We start from the raw sequence: 21,957 nt of genomic DNA on the forward strand, positions 1-21,957 counted from the left end.
ATTTATGAGTTTCTAAAATATATAAAAATAACTTATAAAATTCTATGTTTCAACTGTAGTTAGTCTAAATGAATAAAGCTATATAGACAGTTGAAACTTCAATTATGCCGCAAAAAATTTTTAAAGGGGCCGTACGTGGCCCATGGGCCGCGGGTTTTGCATGCCTAGTTCAATACTACTGTAATTTTTTAAAATTATTGTTGAAATTTGGATCTTTGATTAAATTAAGGTTAAGCAAATGTCACAATCTAAAACCATTTAAATTTTTATTTTTACAACAAATCCAGTAATAAATTCAACAATATTACGCACATATAATGATAAACTTCTTGAATAACTTGAACTATTTACATAACTATTTATTGAATCATTTTATTATACTCATAATCATCACGATTTGTTTACCATATCAAAATCTTCAATAAGCTAATGATCAATTGTTTTTTTCTTAAAGAACTCATTGCTGAAAATATTAATGGTACCCAGTCTATGCAGTTGGCTTAAGAAGAACCTGAAAAACTTGTATGAATCAATAACTAAGACTGTAATGACTATTTTAAACATAACAACTCCATATTTCTTAATAAACTTCAGATTTACAACTATCCCTGTTTTACTCTGAGCTGTTAAGATGATGCAAAAGAACTTTTACTTCACCTCTGATCCTGTAATTTAAAAGTTTAACAAAATTTCCTACTCCACTTACCAAAGAATACTTTACAACAGTAGGATAATGTTGGGAATTATCACGATGACCTCTAAAAGCTATATTGAGACGACCTAAGAAAACGATTTGAGTCAATAATTGAACGCAATTTGTTACGATTTAAAGCAACTTCCTTTTCATATTTATATATGATTAAAGTCAATAATTTGAATACTTCCATACATTGTATTTAAAAACTGCTGAAAATATGGTCCAGATGTTAAAATAAAGAGTTTGTACAGCTGTGATAATGATCTTTCCTTTCTTCCCACAATAATGTCTATCAAAAGCATTAACAGCATCAGATTAGTACTTTACAGGCTGAGAAACCAAGTTTTATTCTAGATGAGTATTTAAACCCAAACAAAACACAAGTCAAACAATATGCTCCATCTTCAGAGGGTGAATAACTAATAAGCCATGAAAATTGCTTTACCCATACAAATTCAAAAAATTGTCCATTTATTTTTGGAAAAGAATAAGTTTCATCAGGCACAAAAACATTTCTAATCAAGCTTTTTTTTTTGTGAATCATTTAAAGTAGATGCCTTTAAACGAAAACATGCAATATCATATTCACTTGAGACATCACTTGACATCTAATTTGTATTAGACTCTGGTTTTAAAAATTTAGCAAATAAAAAATTTTTGTTTTTAATTTTACAATCATTTTCATTTAAAGATAGCAGAGAATTTTAATCTGTAAACATATTAATTGTTAATTGTTTAGCACAACTCCAAACTTTTTTACATGAAAATTTAAAAAAGTTAGGAGTTGTGAAACAGTTGAAATAGCAAGAACGCAAAAAAAAACGAGACCAAACAAAATCTTTACATACATGTAATGCTTCTTTCTTAAAGATCAATTTTTAATTTTCCTGAGTCGACATAATGTGTGGACGCAGACACTGCTAACAAATTATCTTTTGATGATAATTGACTTTGATACTTTAAGCATAAGCTGACAAACGATGGATAATTGTTGTAAATGTGGGATTTAAATATAAATCAATTGCTATCAGTATTCTTAAATCCATTACCAAACTATTATCACCATTCAGGAAATAGAAAACAAACTAAATAGACAATTACCAGTTGATTCATATCTGTACAAAAAAATGAATAAAGCTTTTTAACACACATTAAAAACGACCAAACACCAAGCTTAATGTAAAATAAAATTTGATTTAATTATTTATATAAGTTTGATAAAAATAAAAAAAAGCAAATCAATGAGATCAAAGCAAAAGATAAATTTAATAAAAATGGCTTATGTTAACTTTCTTAACCCTTAAAGGACGGCGGGGTATTTTACTACCCCAGAAGAGTTTGTTTTTAACTGCCACATCAACAAATTTTGACTATTTGAACTGCCACTTCAAAACATCTTTTATTATCATTTAAGGAAGTTGTTAGTGTAAAATGTTTTTGTTTTACTAATTAATTGACAATAATATTGTTTGTTAAAAATTTAGTTACGTTAAGAACGCTTGGGGTATTTTTATACGCCACGCAAGTTTTCCCATTTTTTAGTTAGTGAATCAATAAATAGTTATATTAATCATGTTTAGTTTAATACTTGTTTGTGTTTTAGTTATTTTTTAATAGGTATAGAGTATTATTTATCTTTTTTATGAGTAAATTATACCATATATACATTATATATATACAATCACTGTAACAACAATAGTGTGCTCATGTTGCATATATTTTGTTTTTATGTCTAAAATATTTATATTATTGATACAAAATAATAATGCCTAAAGAATTTGTTATATATTTTTCACATATTTTGTTTGATGATGAAGAAGATATTATTACAGCTGACGATGAATCAGATGCTATTATCTCTGATGAAAGTGATGAAGAAGTTGTTCAGGAAAATCACATATTAAATCAAAACATGATTTCAAAGAATGGTGAGGAAATTTGGAGTAAACTTCCATGTGTAAATGCTGCTCAGCCACGCGCACACAATATTATTCGACAACCAACTGGCCCAACAAGGTTTGCGGCTCAGGTTTGCGGCCAAAGTGTGGATACTGCCTTTAAACTCTTTATAACACCAGAAATGATTAGAATTATTGTCAACTGCACTAATGCTGAAGCTCGTAGAATAAGACTAGAAGGGTGGATTGACACGACAGTAAATGAACTTTATGAGTTTATTGGAGTTCCTCTTCTAGCTGGAGTGTTCCATTCTAAAAACCAAAGCATAAAAGAACTTTGGAGTAGATTAAATGGCATACCAATATTTTCGGCTTCAATGCAAAGAGATCGATTTGTTAACTTGCGACGATGCATTCGATTTGATGAGAGAGAAACACAAAATCAAAGACGGTTTGAAGACAAATTTGCACCTTTAAGAAATATAATGGAAATGTTTATTACTAAATGTAAGAGCAACTACAATCCAAGTGCATATCTCACTGTCGATGAGCAACTAGTTACATTTAGGGGACGTTGTCCATTTAAGATGTTTATACCTACTAAGCCAGGAAAGTATGGAATGAAGATATGGATATTATGTGATGCTGAAACCTCTTACTGCATAAACTTGCAACCGTATATTGGAAGAGTAAATGGAGCACGTGATGTTGGACAAGTTACACGAGTAGTTCTTGAACCAACTGATCACTTAAATGGAAGTGGTAGACACATAACAGCTGATAATTTTTTTACAAACATTCATCTTGCACGTGCATTGCTAGGACGTAAAATGACATACACTGGCACCATTAAAAAAAATAAAGAAGAAATACCAAAAAAGTTATTGCCAGCCTTACATCGACCAGTTTACTCTAGCATTTTTGGTTTTCAAAATGACTCTACAATAGTTTCTTATGTACCTAAGAAAAACAAAGCAGTAATATTATTATCAACCTGCCATCACAGTAATGACATTGTTGTGGACCATAATGAAAAACCACGTATTATTCTAGATTACAACAAATATAAAGGTGGAGTTGATACATTAGACCAGGTTGTCAGGTGCTACTCGAGTCGCCGAAAGAGTAACCGATGTCCATTTACAATGTTTTGTAATATTTTGGATATTGCAGCATACAATGCTTTGATTTTATTCTTATCAATTCACCCAAATTATAAAAATGGGGCTTCTCATAGAAGAAGAGAATTTTTAAAAGAATTATCAAAAAGTCTTATTAAAAAATTTGATGCAAATGACAATCTTCCGCAAATAGTTGCAAATAATAATCTTTGCCAAGTAATTGCACAAAATAGCTTTTTAAATCAAGGTCAACCAATACAAGAGCAGCATATAAAAAGATGCTATATGTGTCCTCGTGTTCATGACAGAAAAACCCGTCTGCAATGTGCATCATGTAGCCATTCTGTTTGCAAGGCTCATAGCAAAATTGTTTGCAATAGTTGCCTTATATAGAAGATATATTTTGTTTTTATTTGAATAAATTGTCTCAAATATCACTTTTATTTAAAAAAATATTCAGAAAATTGATATTTTTGTTAAAAGCACGCATTTTTATTTAAAAAGTTCAACATATTTTGTATAAAAACCTATATTTTTTGTTGGGGTAGTTTAATACCCCAGCCGTCCTTAACGTAACTTTTTTTTCCCGTCCTTTAAGGGTTAAAGCAATTTTAAATCAAATTTATTTTTAATATTATTATTGTTATATTATTATCATTATTATTTTTACAATTATTATTATTATTGTTATTACTATTATTGTTATTAATATGATTATTATTATTATTGTTAGCACTGTTGTTGTTGATATAAAGAATGAGATTTTGCTATTATTTTTCTTTTACTTTTTGAAATAAATAAAGAAATGTTTATTTCAACGCCATAGTTTTCCTTGAGTTTCCAACGCCATAGTTTTCCTTCACACTCAACAGAAATATTTACCTTTATTGACTTTTGAACAGTCAATAAGTCTTAAAGATCTGGTTTGTGAAAGAAATTAGTCTTTAACAGAACAAAAAAAAAAAAGTACATTTTTTTTACAGTCTGCAAGGAATATAATTGAGAATGGTTTTATTGAAAATCTACAAACGGTTTATTCCGCCCAGTAAACACACGACGTCTTAAAGACGTCTAAAAAACGTGTTTTACACAGCTTTAAGACGTCGTGTGTTTACTGGGCGGAATAAACCGTTCGTAGATTTTCAATAAAACCATTCTCAATTATATTCCTTGCAGACTGTAAAAAAAATGCACTTTTTTTTTTTTGTTCTCTATTACAATGTTTAAGATACAAATACAAATATACAAGAGAAAAATTACAAGTGAAGATATCGTAAAAATAAATAAATAAATAAAGAACGCGGATATTCAAGGAAGACCATCAGGTCTTGTCACAGAGAACCGCTAATGAAGTACTTGAAACTTAAAATTTATACTAAGTATAAAAGTTGCTATACAAATAAATTAAATCGTTAAGATTAAAAAATTCTTTTACAACTAGAAAATGTAAGTAAATAAAAAATATACAAGTATTTGATTTAATAAATAAAAGGATAGCTGACACTCGCAGAAGACCATTAAGTCTTCAGTTAGAACCGCACGTAAATTTAAAAATCTCATAAAAATCAAATGCATACATACATGGTTAAATGTATAAAGCAAAAGAAAAATTTAAGTGCATTTATATACATATTGAGTTGCATCACTGCATAAAGAATAAAAAGTAAATTATTCAATGTTTAAAAAAATACAAAAATATATCATCAATAGACAAAATGATTTCCTTATGCTTAAAATAATGTTGTAAAATAATTAATTATCAGAAATAATCAATTGACAGAAACAAATAATCAATTAACGACAAACTTGCGCCTAACTTGGCCTGAGGTTACGCTGCCGAACAATGAAAAAAGACCACTAACTAAATGAACTTAATAATTTTTTGGACTCTCGTTTGCCGAAAAAACGGGCCAGATAAGGTGCAAAAATGTTTTGCCTAACTTGGCCTAAAGTTACGGAACCGAATGATAAAATTCAACAATTTAATCCATTTGAAGTTCCGTCAGCCAAATAATCGGGCCCGGTTAGGCGCGCCCAATATGTTTCGCTATTACGCTACCGAAAATAAAATTAGAAGTCGCTTTATCTATTTCTTAAACTTGGAAGCCGGTGAAAACGAGCAAGATGGTAGATTTATACTTACAAAATTACATACAAAAATTACAAAATAAAAAATCAGTAAGCTTTTTTATAAAAGTATGTTTACCAAAAAAGATGTTAGTCAACGCGCCTAACAAGCGTCTAACGTTTGGTTAGGCTTATTAAATGCAGAGATTCTCCATTTTTAACACATTTAAGTTTTATTAAATACTCTATTAAATCTTTTATTTTTTTGAAGTTAAATATTTTATTATCTTGTAAACTAGATTTGAAATTCTTGATTTCTTAACAAATTTCTGATATGTCATGATGCCAAAAAGATATCAAAAATGTTATCAATAACAATAATATATTTTTCTGTTGCTTTGCTGTCGCCAAAATCCAGTAGAGTACTGACTTTCTTGTAAATATTTTGTCGCGTTTGCAACTTTTTGACTGAATGTTTGGCCAGTTAAATTGACTTTTTTTTTGAAACCAATTTATGTCTCTTAGTAATTTTTGTCGCTAAATGAAGACCCTCTATTTCTTGAATAGTTACTAATTTTTCAATATAATCCCATTTTATCGGTTCGTTATTACTAATGTATTTATTATCACTTTTACAACATACGTGGAGGATCCATGAAAATATAAATATGTTTTTTTTGTAATTGGATGTGGTAAGTATGAACAAATAAAGTTAACTGAAAAATCAGCTCCGAGAGGTTTTTTTTTTGAATTCTCAAAGGATCATTCAGCTCTGTCGATAAGATAGAGACTGTCTAAGTTTCCAAAGTTTTTTAAAGGACCTTGTTTTTTTTTTAAAGAAGTTTCTAGATATAGAAGACTTTTTTTAGTTTTACCTTTCACCTGTTAGTCTAGAGGGGTGACAACAAAAGTTTGCCGCACTGGATAGCACCAACCTCAGCCACTAGGCATCTCTATGATTTGACAAAAAATAAATTTACTTTGTTATTAAGAATTAACTTGGTTATAATTTATATGTACTTAATAAACATGAACTTTTATGTTTAAACAACAAATAATATTTATACATAATTATTGAAACAGTTTAAACAAATATCAAGAAAGATATAACAGATATATACTACTTTTATTGTAGTATATATCTGTTATATCATATATAAAGATATATACTACTTTTTATTAATATTTTTCAAAAATGCAGGAATCTATAACATAGTAGACATAATGAATTATTCTTTATTTAAAATAAACTCTTACCACTTTTGAAATAGCACTAGTATATCTTTCTGTGAAGTTACATGCGCTGCAAGAATGCACCATAGTTGAAGATAATTAGAAAATATAATGTAGATGCATGAGCAAACTTACGATCGAAAAAAGTTTTTGCCACTAACTGACGTCATGCGCGAACATTTTAATTTTGGCTTTACTTTAAGATTATCATTATTTAGCTAAGGATGCGTCTAGTTTTTAATGGTCAAATGTCTATAGTTTTTATGGCTGCTGTAATAGCAGTGTTTGGCCGCAGTTTCCAGTTGTTTTCTAGAGTTGATTATAGCGAGTGTTTTAACTGACGCTTTCTGGTGCAGCTTACGTAAATTAAGTTCATGAAGGTGTTCGCTCTCTGATCTAGCTGACATAGCCCATTTCATGTTGTGCCTAAACACCGAAATTTTAAGCTTTTCCATTTTATGCAAATGGTGTTATATTGAATCGTGAACGCATCCAAGTTGCTTGCAAAGCAGCGCGTAGTAAATTTCGGATCGCTTTTGATTAGCTGTTTTTAACGCTCTGAATCAAACAAACTCAAACTAAATATTTCTTTTTTAAAAAAATTACTTATAAAAATTTGAAAATAAATACACAAGCTAATAAACATTATTATACAATTAAGACAGAACGCAATAAATGTAAATGTGTGTTGTAAATTAAAATATAATAGAAATCTAGGATAGTTGAGAATATCCTTAATTCAAAATTGTTTTGGTTAAGAGACTTCGTTTATTTTAAATGCGTCGTTGAAAAAATTCAAATCTCTTCTGTCAACAGCAGATAAAAGATCTTTTCGTCCAAGAAGTGACGAAGTCATTCTAAGCGTAGACCAAATATTTTCTGACATTGTGCTAGCTGTACGGGTTGGATCTTCATCCTAAATAAAAATAACAAGCAACATACTTATATATAATTGAAAATCAAATATTGTCATTGTAACGGAAAAACTTGAGCTGATAAACTCAAGTGCACAATAAATAACATTTTTATATTACAAAACATTGTGAAGTATTTAAAGCATCACTTACCTTTTTTTGCATATTTAAAGCTACGAGAAAATGTTCGATTGCTTGAGGGTAAGCTTTTAAATTTACACAACTTATACCTAAATTATAACGACAACGAATAAACCCAGGCCTTAATTCTAAAGCATTGCGGTACGCTTCGATTGCTTCGTCGCTTCTGCCGCTATTTGCTAAAGTTGCGCCAAGTTTGTTCCACAAGTTAGCTGAATCAGGTCTTGCAAGAATTCCCGTGTTGAAACAATCAATCGCTTTGACATAATCACCTACAATATTGTACAAAACACCGAGACCGATCTGAAAAGTAATAATAAGATAAATTGAAAAAATATATTTAAATACACGACAGACTTAAGTAAAATATGATCTGACGAGCTCTTATATATAAACTTTAATATTTGTATTGATAAAAAATAACTTTAAATTTTACCTGAATGTCAGCATCTATATTTCCCTCCGGCGAGATTCTCGCAGCTGCTAAAAATAAATTCTCAATTTCCTTTACAACAGAGGATGAAACAATCGATGTAACATTTAAATCATTACGCGTTTCAGAAACAAGATGGCTGTACCTAAATGAAGACCGTTTATGTAATAAAATGGCCTAAAAAATCGTATAAATGTAAAAAAAAAACATGGATACTAAATACTAACAACAATATTAGATATGAAATATCGCATTGATAAATCAATAAAAAAGTTTTACCTAGGATTATGGTGTATCCAGGCTTTTAAGGTGTTGCAGGCCTTAAAAAAACAAAGAAAGCTTATACTTTTTATTAGATATATTATATTAAACAAAACATTTAATAGATATAAATATTTTATGGTGTATGTAAAATCTTGATCAGCCAGTTTTAATGTCATCATCCCGGTCGTAAAATGTAATCATGTTATAAGCATATTATTGTCATATTGAAATTTCATATCATATGAAACTTTATGATTATTTTTTGACAAAAAATAAACGTTTTTTTTTGCTGTTGTTATTCACCTCCTTAAAGCCGAGAAGGCCACTACAGATGAGGAGGCTACTTAATAGTGGTTATAACCCTCTCTCAACTCTATAACTCCAAAACACGAACCTTGACGAACAAGGCCGCTGCGCGGAGAAACAAGTTGTGCGCGGTACTACCAGGGACATGGTGGGGATCGAACTCGGAACATCTCGCTTATGAAGCGAGCGTTTTACCACTACACTACTACCGCATAGAAAAAAAAGTATTTATTAACAATTAATTTCATTAACTGACAGTTAACTATAGATATTTGATGAACTGTTAAATTTTTTTATTAAAAAAAAAATTTTAATTATGCTGATTTAATTTAAATTATCGAAATGTCATAACGCACGTTAAAAAACATATTATATTTGGTAACTCCCAATTTTTGAGTCATATTTGGCATTTGTCTCTTAACATGGAAAATTAAAAAACTAACAAAATTAACAAATACAAGTTTTCCAATAAACACTACAATAATGTTACATAATTTTGCAACCTAGAAATATAATTGTATTTATAGTTATATATAACTGTATTTATAGTTATATATAACTGTATATATAGTTAATTTTAAAGCTTTAAGATTTTAAAACCACCTGAGTCTGCATACACTCGTTGGTGTAACTAACAGCAAGTGCCATTCTTGCTTCAAGATTTTCCGGATTCAAATCTAAACATCTTCAAAAAAATCATATTAATATATCATGTTAAATTTTTTTTTAATTTTTTACAAGCGTATATATATTTTTTTATAAACTATATATTAAATATGTATTTTTTAATAAATTTTAAACTCTAAATATATATTTTTTTATATGTATTATTTTTAGTTGTAGTAGTAAAGGTAGATGTTTAAAAAAAAAAAAAAAATTAAGTTCAATTGTAGAGAAAGTAATAGACTTTACAATAATTACAACCAATCCAAAAGATGGTGTTTAAAGTGAAGTTTGTAGCTGGTCATTAGGGGTTAGTTTTTATTTACTATATTATTGATAAGGGTTTATTGCTTATTTGATACATAACTGTTTTAAAAAGTTGCCAAAAAGAACAGTTTCGATTAAGCGCTTCTATTAATATTACTGGCGATTAAAATTTTTGTTTTTAGATAACATTTTTATCCACCAATAATAGAAGTTTATAGCAAGTGTTAAGAGGACCAAGATAGATTTAAAGGACTCAATAAAAATAAATTATGAAAAATCGGTGATAATGAGATTTGAAAAAAATAGCTAACAAAAAAAATTTAAGAGTATAAACATTTTGGTGGATTGGAACAATTTAGTATGATTGCAACATTTGGTATGATAGCAACTTTTTGGTGTGATTGCAACATTTTGGCGTGGTTGCAACATTTATGTTTTGATGCAAATGAGCAGTTTTAGTGTGAATGTGATGTTTTGGTTTAAATGAGACCTTTGAAAATTTCAACTCGAAAACTTTCCTTAGAAAGTTTATATAACACCATGTAGTAGCCGAGTTAAATGTGCAAATGTTGAAAATGTACAGAGGATTAGAAACATGATAAATATGGAATTGGAATAAAGAAAATGGAATGAATCAGCATTAAAATAATCAAAGTATTTTAAAGATATTATTAGAAAAAAGGTTTTATGAAGTTCTTTTTTGAAGAAAAATTGTTCTTCAGTAAGAAAAGATAAAATTAAAAGGGTATACATAAATAAAAAACCAATTGCCTCATCTAACATTTTTGTAGTTGTCTCTTCTAACATTTTCATACTTGAAAATGATAGACTGCTTGAAAATAATAGACTGCTTGAAAATGATAGACTGCTTGAAAATGATAGACTGCTTGAAAATGATAGATTGCTTGAAAATGATAGACTGCTTGAAAATGATAGACTGCTTGAAAATGATAGACTGCTTGAAAATGATAGACTGCTTGAAAATGATACACTGCTTGAAAATGATACACTGCTTGAAAATAATAGACTGGTTGAAAATGATAGACTGCTTGAAAATGATAGACTGCTTGAAAATGATACACTGCTTGAAAATGATAGACTGCTTGAAAATGATACACTGCTTGAAAATGATACACTGCTTGATTCTAAGAGTTTTAGGTTGAATTTCAAAAGACATGAGGTTTTTTTTTAGATTCTATTTATATGTACAGGCACGAGCTGGAAAGTGTTGAAAATAAAATTCTAAGCGTTCCTTCTTAGTCCAAAATTAATATTTTCGGCTATCCAGAAAAAGTGTTTTAAAACGATATCACTTTTTTAATTTTAGCTATCTCTTAATGTAAAAATCATAGAAACCCAAATGACATTACTTTATCTTTGTCTTCAAAATGTGGTTAACTTAATATATAATAATACCTTTAATAGTTTCACTAACAAATGCTCTTAAATATTAACTCTATTAATTAAAGCTCTTAAATATTAACTCTATTAATTAAAACTGTTAAAATTTGTATAATTTTATAACTACATTTTATTTTTATTTTATAAACATTTATTTTTGTTAATAAAAAAAGTACTATTATTTTAAAAATCTACCCAAGTTAAATATTACATACCAAATGGTTCATCTTTTAAGAAAAAAAAATCATAATGAATAGAGAGTTTCAGTGTGTTTTTGTTGCTCTAATAAAATGGACAACTACTCTTCGTAGTATGCCATCATTATGTACATGAAGGATTCAATTTTGATATAAATGCATATTCCACTGGACTTTGTTACCGCTCTTAAATCCAAAAAGGCTATTATATTTTATAAATATTTTAAAAATTTTTTTAATTTTTTCTAAAATATTTTACTAAAAATGCAAATAATCTTGTTCAAAAGGTTTGAAAAAATTGAAAGAGAGTTACTTATAAAGATTGGAAGCGTTACTCCAACTGACAATCAATGTTTATGTCCAATTTGTTGCATGGTATCAGACAAGCGCAGCCACAAGATTTTTAACTTAAGAGATTATATCATGGATTCAATGAAATGAAAATTTTTGCATTAAAAGGTTAAACTTATTCTGCATAGACTGTTCAACTAGTTGGATAAGGCATTAGGCACCCATGCACCAGAACATCTGCTGTTCAAAATGCTAAGAACCTTATTCTTTCCAAAGATGTCAGAGAAAATAACCTCAACTGTTCTAAAGTTTTTAGTAAAGGCTGAAAACTTGATACAATTATCCACTGGTAAATTTTTATTTACCAGATGTTCTATAAATTGAAGATCTCACCAGACTTGTTCAAAAAATATGCTTTGGTCATGGATGCAAGTCTATGAAAGCCATTGTTATAGTTGGAATTGATTGAGGACAGGTTCACTGAAGGTTTAGTGACTTAAATAACTTTATATTATGCAAAGAAAAGAAATAAAATTAGAACTATTATTCAATTGTAATTAATTTTCAGGTAAAAATCAATATTTTTAATGAAACAAAGTTAGAGGAGCAAAGTAGAAATGAGAAAGACAGGAGTAAACAGGTTTATAATTCTGGCTTTGGCATGTAAGGTCAAGGAGAATAACCATAATCCTGGAATGCTTATTAAATTAATTATTCTAAACCACCTCAAATTTTTTGTGTTTTCTCACCTAAAAGCTCATAAACATACTTCTTGGCATATCATTTAGAGCCTAATTTAATTAATTTTGAACAAGTATCTATTAAAACATTAAATCTTAGAATAACAAAACATTTTATTATAGAGTCACGGTGGAAAACATTCTAGTTGTAACTCTACTGGTACAATTAGATCATCAGGTGACTTAAGAACATTTTTCTCTTTATGTTTAGAATGCTATTGGTACCAAAATGCAGGATATCCTTTTAAGACTTTGAAACTATTAAAATATTTGCTTGAGGAAGATCCCCAAAAATTTATTCTTGATACCATCCCTCCTCCGCAACTTCATATATATGATTATTAACATTATTACATATAATTGTTGACATTCTTATTGTCAAAAAACCTTTTTTCAACAAAAAATACAGTAATGTGGCATGAGTATAATGGCGGTAGATTGGATCGACCTAACTGTGGTAAAGCTCTCAAATTACTGGATGGATTAATGCTGGTAATACCAATTCAGTTATATCCCTGCATTAAATATATATTCTAATTATCTACTAAAAATGTTTCAGTTGCAAAAAAATGTTTTCGCATGCTGCTAAAATCTACATACAGTGAAAATATAGCAGTGTATCAAACCAACTGAATATTTAAAATACTATTGCAAAGATGTGTTTGACAAAGCATTAACACTCGGTTGCAAGTTTCGTATTATTAAATATCACTTTGTAGATTTTCTTAACAATAGTCAGAAACTTCTTGGACTTTTTTCAGAGCAAACATCCGAGATTGTACATAAAAATTTTACAAAAACATTGAAGCGCTAGGCCATCGCAGAGACTATCAGAAACCACAGACTGAAGCATAAAAAAGCAGCTTCCACCAATAGCTCTATAAGAATTTAAGCTAATTAAATGCTTTCATGTTTTAACTTATTTATATAATATATATGGTCTCAATGTTTAATTTGAAAAAAAAAAGTTTTCTATGCATTTTATTTTGCTTTGAAGCCTCTAATGTATAGAACAGAATGTACAGAACAGACCCAAAAAAATAATTCTAATAGCACATAGGCCATAAAGTTATCAAACCACTAAAGGTATTATTATATATTAAATTAACCACATTTTGAAGACAATGAATGGTCATGTGAGTTTCTATGATATTTATAATAGGAGATAGCTAAAATAATAAAAATGTTTTTAAAGATTTTCTGGATTTTGAAAAATATCAATTTTGGACTATGAAGGAACGCTTAGGATTTTATTTTTAGCACATTTCAGCTTGTACATAAACATATTAATAGAATCTGAAGAAAATATCATGTCTTTCAAAATTCAACTTAAAACCCTTAAAATTAAGCAGTGGCTAGGCAATAATTGATTTGAAGATTTTTATGAAGATTTAAACTTTAGGAGATCTTAAACCAAGAATGTGAGGAAAAAAAAAAAATAAAAAAAAAAAAAAAAAAAAAATTTTATAATATTGAGCCAAAAAAACACATATATATGTATGCACACATAAATACTTTTTTAAAGCACATATAGCCAACATTTCTTGTTCGTTTTCTGCTTGACTAGTTCCAAGATATTTCCATGCCTAACAAACAAAAAAAAAAAAAATCATCCTCTTATCAATTGCTTTTTTAACTCTTACAAATTTCTCATTTAAATATTTTTAAATATTTTTTTAAATGACAATTACACATATACTCTCACATACTCTGCATGGTAATTAAAAAGTTTTTACATGATATTTTGTTTTAACTGAACACTAAAAAGCAAAATCAGAACAAAATAAAAAACTTTATTTTCTTTTAAAAAGATTGCCTGCCTAAATTAAAACCTTTAACCTACGTATGTATGTAGGGGAGACCGGGGCTAGTTGCAACACATTTTATTAAACTATGTCTATTTCCTATAACTTTGATTAAAAAAAAATAAATTAAAATGGCAATAAAATAGGTCTTAGTGACGTATTAATCACTGATAAATATAATAAACAAAACTTGTTATTTAATAACTAATAATAAATTATATAATAAATAAATGAAAAAAAAAAAAATGTTGCAACTTACCCTGCTCTACAAGTTGCAACAGTGAGCCATAGTAACTTATACTATTTCACATAAAAAAGGTAAACAACAACAAGCTATTTATTTTCCAAAATCATTTTTACAATAGTATTAACAATAATAAAAATAATAATAACAATAATAATAGTAATAATAACATAAGATAACAAAATTAATACAAACTATATTAATAGTAATAATAAGTATGTTTACAATAATTACAATAGTTATAAGCATAAATTTATTTATAATAATAAGTAAATGATTTATTAGGTGTCACTCATAGATAAATCAGATCAAAAGAGTGACAGCAATTTTTAAATATAATATAAGTAATAACAAGCACAAAGATATACATGAAAAACATAAACACATAGATTACAGCACATATAACATATGTACATACATTAGAAATAAACATGTAGAAATCATAACTTGCAACTTACAATAAAAAAAAAAAAAAAAAAATTAATAGTATTGACAAATGAAAAGAAAATAAAAAGAATATTTTAATAGTAAAGATATTAATGTCTAAAAGTTAGAATAAAATACTTTCAGGATTTTTAAAAATTGATTTTGTTTAAGATGGAGAAAAGGTATTTTAAGATGTAGTTTCTTGGACTCATTCAAAATGCATACAAGGCTTCTGTTCCATTCACCGATGCACTGATAAAGTTTGATCCCCACCTGGTCGCTGTTCCCGGACTCAACTTGTTTCTCCGCACAGCAGCCTTGTTTGTCAAGGTTCGTGTTTCGGAGTTATAGAGTTGAGAGAGGGTTGTAACCACAACTAAAGTAGTCTCCTCGATTGTAGTGGCCTTCACGGCTTCAAGGAAGTGAATTGAAATTAGAAAAACAACAAAAATAGAATGCTTACCATACTTCTGGGTTTTAAAAGATAGAACATTTAGTTTTCCATTGTATATATTTCTAGTAGAGTATAAATGTATTAGTTATACATTTATATACTATTTTCTGTAATCAAGTTTGTAATAAAAGATGGTGATTATTAAAGGAGTCAAAAACAAAAAGAAGATTACCATACTTTACTAACACTGGAAATGTTAAGTTTTTTGAAGTGCCCCAATGTATCTTATTTAATTAGTTGGAAGTTTATTATTCTAACGGATTAATGCTGAGACAATGGCAACTTGTTATTGCAATAGTTTCCAAGTTAACCCCAAACTTGGCAATAATAGCTATATAGATGAGATGAAAATAATGCATGGTAAACATTCTTAAGTGTAACTTTATCTACATAATGATAAACTATTCAAAGCTGTTAGCTCTAAATTTCAGTGATTTTCGAGAGCTTCTTCTTCATCAATGTGAAAGTTCCATGAAAGATTGCAGTCAATTAACACACTAAGATATTTAATAACTCTCGAAGGATATAGCTGTTTATTATCAATTTTGATTTAAATTTCAACATTTTTACAGAAATAGTTTTCTTTCAGAAATGAAAAAACTCTTTTTTATTATTTCAGAATTAAGACATATTAAGTTAGCATTTAACAAGTGACCTATACCTTTTAGATCCAAATTTACATTTTTACATAAAGAGTGATACGATTTGTTAATGTGCAAGAGATTTGTATCATCAGCAAACAGATGAACTGAGGCGAAGTGAACAGAGTTGGTTTGGTCAATAACATTGATAAAAAACAAAAGAGGACCAAGAATAGAACCTTAAGAAATGCCACACAAAACTAATTTATTACTAGAATAAAAACCATCATTACAAATAGTTTTTGATCTGAAAGATAAGATTCAAACCGCAAATTATATAATGTTCTTATTTAAAAATCAAAATACTATGGTCAATGGTATCGAAAGCTTTTTGTAAATCGATAAAAAAACCACATACAAAATGAACAGTATCAAGAGGTTTTCTCATTTTTTGTTATACTTTTTAACGTATTATAATGCGTACATTATAATATGTTAATATGAGTACATAAGATTGAAAACAGAAGTTTTTCAAGAAGCTGAAACTAATGTTAGATAAAAGAAAATTAGGTCTATAATTAGTGCATGAAAGTTTAGAGCCGTTTTTAAATATTAGAAATAATGCAAGATAATTTCAAAATATCAGGAAATGTTCTGTTTATAAATGAAGTATTAAATAATTTAGAAAGATTATTTGAGAAATCATAGTTAAAATGTATAAGAATGTTTGTGGGAATGCTGTTTGGACCTAATGATTTTTTTGGATTCAATTTAGATATTAGAGAAGAAATTTTAGGAACATTTGTTGGAGATAATAATAAACTATCTAAATTTGGATATTTAAGATACTTTTGTTAGTTAACATAAAACGAATGAACTTTGGATTTAAGTTTATGAGCAACATTTGTAAAAAAAGTGTTAAATGATTCAGAGATTAGAATCGCTTCAGTTTTATTTTCTTGTAAACAGTTGGAGGATGATTTATTAAAATTTTTGACATTCATTAGATAATTAATGCCTTTTCAAAGTTCACAACAATTTTTTACACTTTCTGGGAAAAATATTTTTTTGTAAAAAATAATGTAATTATCATATATTTATCTCTTAAAAATACTTTCAAACTTGTTAATATTAATAGGAAAGATACTTTTAGTACAGTTTACAGAAGAAAAACATCAAAAATATCTGTAGAATGTTTGAAGTATTTTCTTTAATACTTTTATTATGTGAAACTTTATAAAGGCCTAATATGTTTGCTCAATTTATGATTACATTACATTGTGAATAATTTTTATAAACAACTTCATCTATTATTATAATAAAAACATTATTATAGAAAAGTGTTTAAATCTGAATTTATACTGATTCAACTTGCCCTTATGAATTTGATGCACCTTACCTCATAGGTATCATAATCACTTTAATCAATATGTATAATTACTCTAGCATGCTTAATACAAGGGGGGTGAGAATAAAAGGGATGTGGGAATTTTAGTCCAGATCTAATAAACAGGGGTGAGGTTTTAATAAAAAAGTGAGTTGGAATTCTTAACAGAACACTCTTAAAACAATTTAATTTTAGTGTGGCTTGTAATCAGATGTGCATGTTTTAATAGCTGTTTTATCATAATTACAATAAAATTTAATATGCTGATATAAGTTATATATTAAGGTGATATATAAACAAAAACCTAATTGTTGACAAATCAAGATTTACGTAATTAAGGTCAACAATTTTTAACTTCTGATACTGAATAACATGGATAAGAATAAAACTAAGGTCAGCAATATTTAAAGCCTGATTAAACTTTCAGTTTAATCAGGCTTTACAAATTGTTGACCTTGGCTTTATTCTTATCAGTGACTGATATTTATATATACTTTTTTTAATTTTAAGATATAGTTTTTTTGTTGATAATAAGTAAAAAACTAACAAATTTTAAAATTTTAAAATAATCTTGCGGTGGGTGAGGAAAATTTTCAAATATTAATAAATGTTCTCTGCCATGTATTAAGCATGTGAGAGTATTTACTTTAAATAATTCTACATTTTTTAGCTTTTTATATTTAAAAAATTTTTTTAACCTCTCATTATTTTAGTTTGAAAAAGATTTTCTACTTCCAATTACTTTAGTTTGAAAAAGAATTTTTTTAGTTTGTTCATACACCTTTTAGTTTTCAGTAAAACCAAAAAAAAACTTTGAAAATGCAAGTTAGAACTTTATATTGGAAGAGTCACAAAAAATTTTATTTTGATACAACTTTAAAAAAAAAAAAATATATAATGAAAAAATATTTGAAAACAGTAACTTAAAAAACATCCTTAAAATGTAAATGGTTTTGATACATTCAAGTTAAATTCTATCTGACGTATTTGAAATCGCTTTTGCTTACCATGCAAAACTCTTTCTCTCTCACTCTCTCTCTTTATATATATATATATATATATATATATATATATATATATATATATATATATATATATATATATATATATATATATATATATATATATATATATATATATATATATATATATATATATATATATGGGCAATTCCATTTTTAACATTAGACGCGCAACAACTTTATCAAATATTTGCCTATTTAAACTGCAAATTAAAATTTTAGCTATTTTGTATGAAAGCTGTTAGTCTAAAGAACAAAATAACCTAAAAACCTTTGAGTCTGGCCAAAAAAGGGCAAACTTATTACTGAAAATGCCACTTTACTTACATTACATGGAAAACAAGGTAAAAAAGTTGCTTCAACTTTCAGGTCAGATTTTTGCGAATCAGTAAAGCAGTTTGAATTAGAAACTTTCACAAGATGTTGAGAATTTCATACAAATTTAAAAAATATTAAAAAATTTATCAGAGGTGACTGGCTAAGGATAATAAACTCTTTTTTCATACTACATATTTAATTTACGTTACATCACTTACACTACCAAGCTAACGATTACTAATTTTATATATCTATTATTAAGAGTTACAGTACGTAACAAAAGAATTGAATTAAAAATAGTTACCAAAGGAAATTTTAAAAAACTGGTGGCACTCTTCCTGAGTGATTTTTCATAACATTTATGTAAGTTATCAAATAGAAAACAGTGTTTCCACAAGACCAAGAGCAACTTTAAAAAATAATTTTAGTATTACAACTTTATTAATACTTATTTGAGTCAGTCAAATAAGAAAATCTTTGGTTTGTCGAAGTTTTTACTTACATTTCTTATGTTTATGCATAGTGCCTTATTTTCATTAGGTTGAATTTTTAAAATGCTGCAAAGTAAATTTTTTAATTTCATCATTTAAATCTTTTAAATTATTTTTGATGTAAAAACTGCTATTATAGTTTCGGATTTCAGGTATATGTGATTGTTTGTGACAGGAGGAAAGCGGTTAAGAATTGACAAATATAGGGGGACGTGCTTTATGGATGACCCTCCTTAATTGCATTTACAAACGATTTGTTTTACTAAAACCACAAATAAAAAAGCTTTTAACTGAATTTTTTTTATATTAGGAGAATATATCAAATGAATCTTTTTTTTTTATTAATGTCTAAATAAAAATATTTATATAATTCTTATTTCTATTTTTTTATGTATAATTAACCAAAATAAGAATACATAAACAAATAAAAAAAAACAATATAATTCAAAATATAACAAATAAAACAATTTAATTCAACATTAAAACAAAATAAAAGATTTTTTATCTTAATTCTCCTAATATAAAAAGTTTAAACCTTGTCAAACCAACAACCTTGTCAAACCAACAACCTTGTCAAACCAACAACCTTGTCAAACCAACAACCTTGTCAAACCAACGCGACAAAATAAGTTTACTTAATAACATAATTCATTTTGTTAATGAAAAAGCGCCAGAACTTTAGTAAATGCATATATTTTTAACTTACGTTACACAAATTTAAAATAAAAAATGCTTTAACTTTAGCATTGTTATTCAAAACTTTATATGTTAAAACATAACATTTAATATTCTTTTGCATATATTATTAAAAAACTTAAGTTTTTTAACTAAATTGTAGAAAAAATAAAACTTTATCATGTTTATATTAACTTACATTACATGAAAATTGCAAAAGTTCTTTCTTTATTTTCTTGAAATACATATATTTTATTAAGTATAAAATCTGATCAACAACAATTTGAACATGTTAGCTCCATTTTCACGCTAAATTAATTCTGATTATGCAAATAAATTCATGGTTAAAATAACATTTTACAATGATACTTTTTTTAATCACATCTACATTCATTTTCTGCCATGGAATTGCCCATATTCAATATATATATATATATATATATATATATATATATATATATATATATATATATATATATATATATATATATATATATATATATATATATACATATATATATATATATACATACATACAAACAAACAAACAAACAAACAAACAAACAAACAAACAAACAAACAAACATACCTACATACATTACATACATACATACATAAATAAATAAATAAATAAATACATATAACTAAGAATACAAAAAAATTAATAAAACTGCTTAACTGAATTTCAAATTGAAAAAACAAAAACATAATGTAACCAATAGTTATTTATTTTACTCACATCAACATGACTTGGATTCACTTGGACCTAAAAAACAATTACAATTGGATAGAATCAAATTAAATATAATTCCTAGATAAATTACTTTGCGAATGGTGGACGCTTTTTTATAACGATAAATTTTTGTGAATGGTGGATAATTTTTTATAACAAAACTTTTAGAAAAGAAAAAGATTAACAAGAAGTTCTAAACTAGCTATCATAAGAGTTATCCATTGTCTTTGATTGTCTTTTAAAACAATCAATTCCTTCAATTTAATAACAATCATTATTATAAAGTGTTTAACATTAATTTGTTTAATATTTTCATTGACTTTTTTGTTGATGCTTTTTATATTTAAAAAGATATATTTATTATTGCAATTATTATTTTAAATACAAGAACTCAGAGTTAATAAGAATTCTTTTATATTAGACAACATTTTCATTGGACAACATTTTCATTGGACAATATTTTCATTGGACAACATTTTCATTGGACAATATTTTCATTGGACAACATTTTCATTGGATAACATTTTCATTGGACAACATTTTATTGGACTTATTTTATTAATATTCATAATATAATTACAAAAAAATAAAAATAAAAAAAACATACAGCAAATATATAAAAACATCAACAACAAAAAAAACATACAGAAAAACATACAAATAACAACAACAACAAAAAACCTACAGCCTCTTCAAACAACAGTATTGCACTAATCAAATCGCCTTCATTTAACTTTGTTAAACCTTCTTCAAAGGAGTTTTTGATGCCTGCAAATGGATTCTTGGATTCAAATCGATATTCCTTTAAACAAAACAAAAAAAATTATTGAAAAACTAAAATTTTATTTTAATATCAAAACAAATGAAGAATTTAAAGAAACAGAAACTTTAATTTAAAAATTAAATTTAACCAGGACATAAAAAAAAGGAATGAGTAGACCAAAAAGTGTAAATGTTGCAGTAAAAAAAGATTTTATGTTTTGTCTAAAGTTTAAATATACAAAGTTTACAGTTAAACTAATACTATGTATTGTGGCCAAATTCATTTCCAAGTCTGGTCTAGAAATTAATTTGCTTTAGAGAAAAAAGTAAGAATGGTAACTTTATTATTAAAAAAAATCAAATAAATATTACAGTCACTGCTCCTATTAGTTCCTAATTTACGATGACTAAAAATGCAGATAGTTT

At 27.0% G+C, this 21,957-nt stretch overlaps 2 protein-coding genes across 2 annotated transcripts in view; one reads left to right on the plus strand and one right to left on the minus strand.

Annotated features, from left to right (window-relative positions):
• Window positions 1-2,462: 2,462 nt before the first annotated feature.
• On the plus strand, window positions 2,463-4,109 carry LOC136081109 (piggyBac transposable element-derived protein 4-like). Its single transcript, XM_065798393.1, has one exon. It carries the CDS (start codon window positions 2,463-2,465, stop codon window positions 4,107-4,109), a length of 1,647 nt encoding a protein of 548 aa, XP_065654465.1.
• A 3,517-nt stretch (window positions 4,110-7,626) lies between these two features.
• LOC100200977 (peroxisomal targeting signal 1 receptor) overlaps window positions 7,627-21,957 on the minus strand; it is a 44,997-nt gene continuing 30,666 nt past the window's right edge. Inside the window, exons 10-17 of the mRNA XM_065798940.1 lie at window positions 21,455-21,571; window positions 20,776-20,802; window positions 14,149-14,219; window positions 9,678-9,759; window positions 8,784-8,824; window positions 8,508-8,649; window positions 8,084-8,374; window positions 7,627-7,932 (exon numbers count right to left, since the gene is read on the minus strand). Of these exons, the coding sequence (XP_065655012.1) occupies window positions 7,771-7,932; window positions 8,084-8,374; window positions 8,508-8,649; window positions 8,784-8,824; window positions 9,678-9,759; window positions 14,149-14,219; window positions 20,776-20,802; window positions 21,455-21,571 (933 nt within the window). The 3' untranslated portion in view covers window positions 7,627-7,770. The remainder of the gene's footprint in view (window positions 7,933-8,083; window positions 8,375-8,507; window positions 8,650-8,783; window positions 8,825-9,677; window positions 9,760-14,148; window positions 14,220-20,775; window positions 20,803-21,454; window positions 21,572-21,957) is intronic.

The sequence above is a fragment of the Hydra vulgaris genome, chromosome 06, assembly GCF_038396675.1.
Source record: "Hydra vulgaris chromosome 06, alternate assembly HydraT2T_AEP".
Taxonomy (NCBI): Eukaryota; Metazoa; Cnidaria; class Hydrozoa; order Anthoathecata; family Hydridae; genus Hydra; species Hydra vulgaris.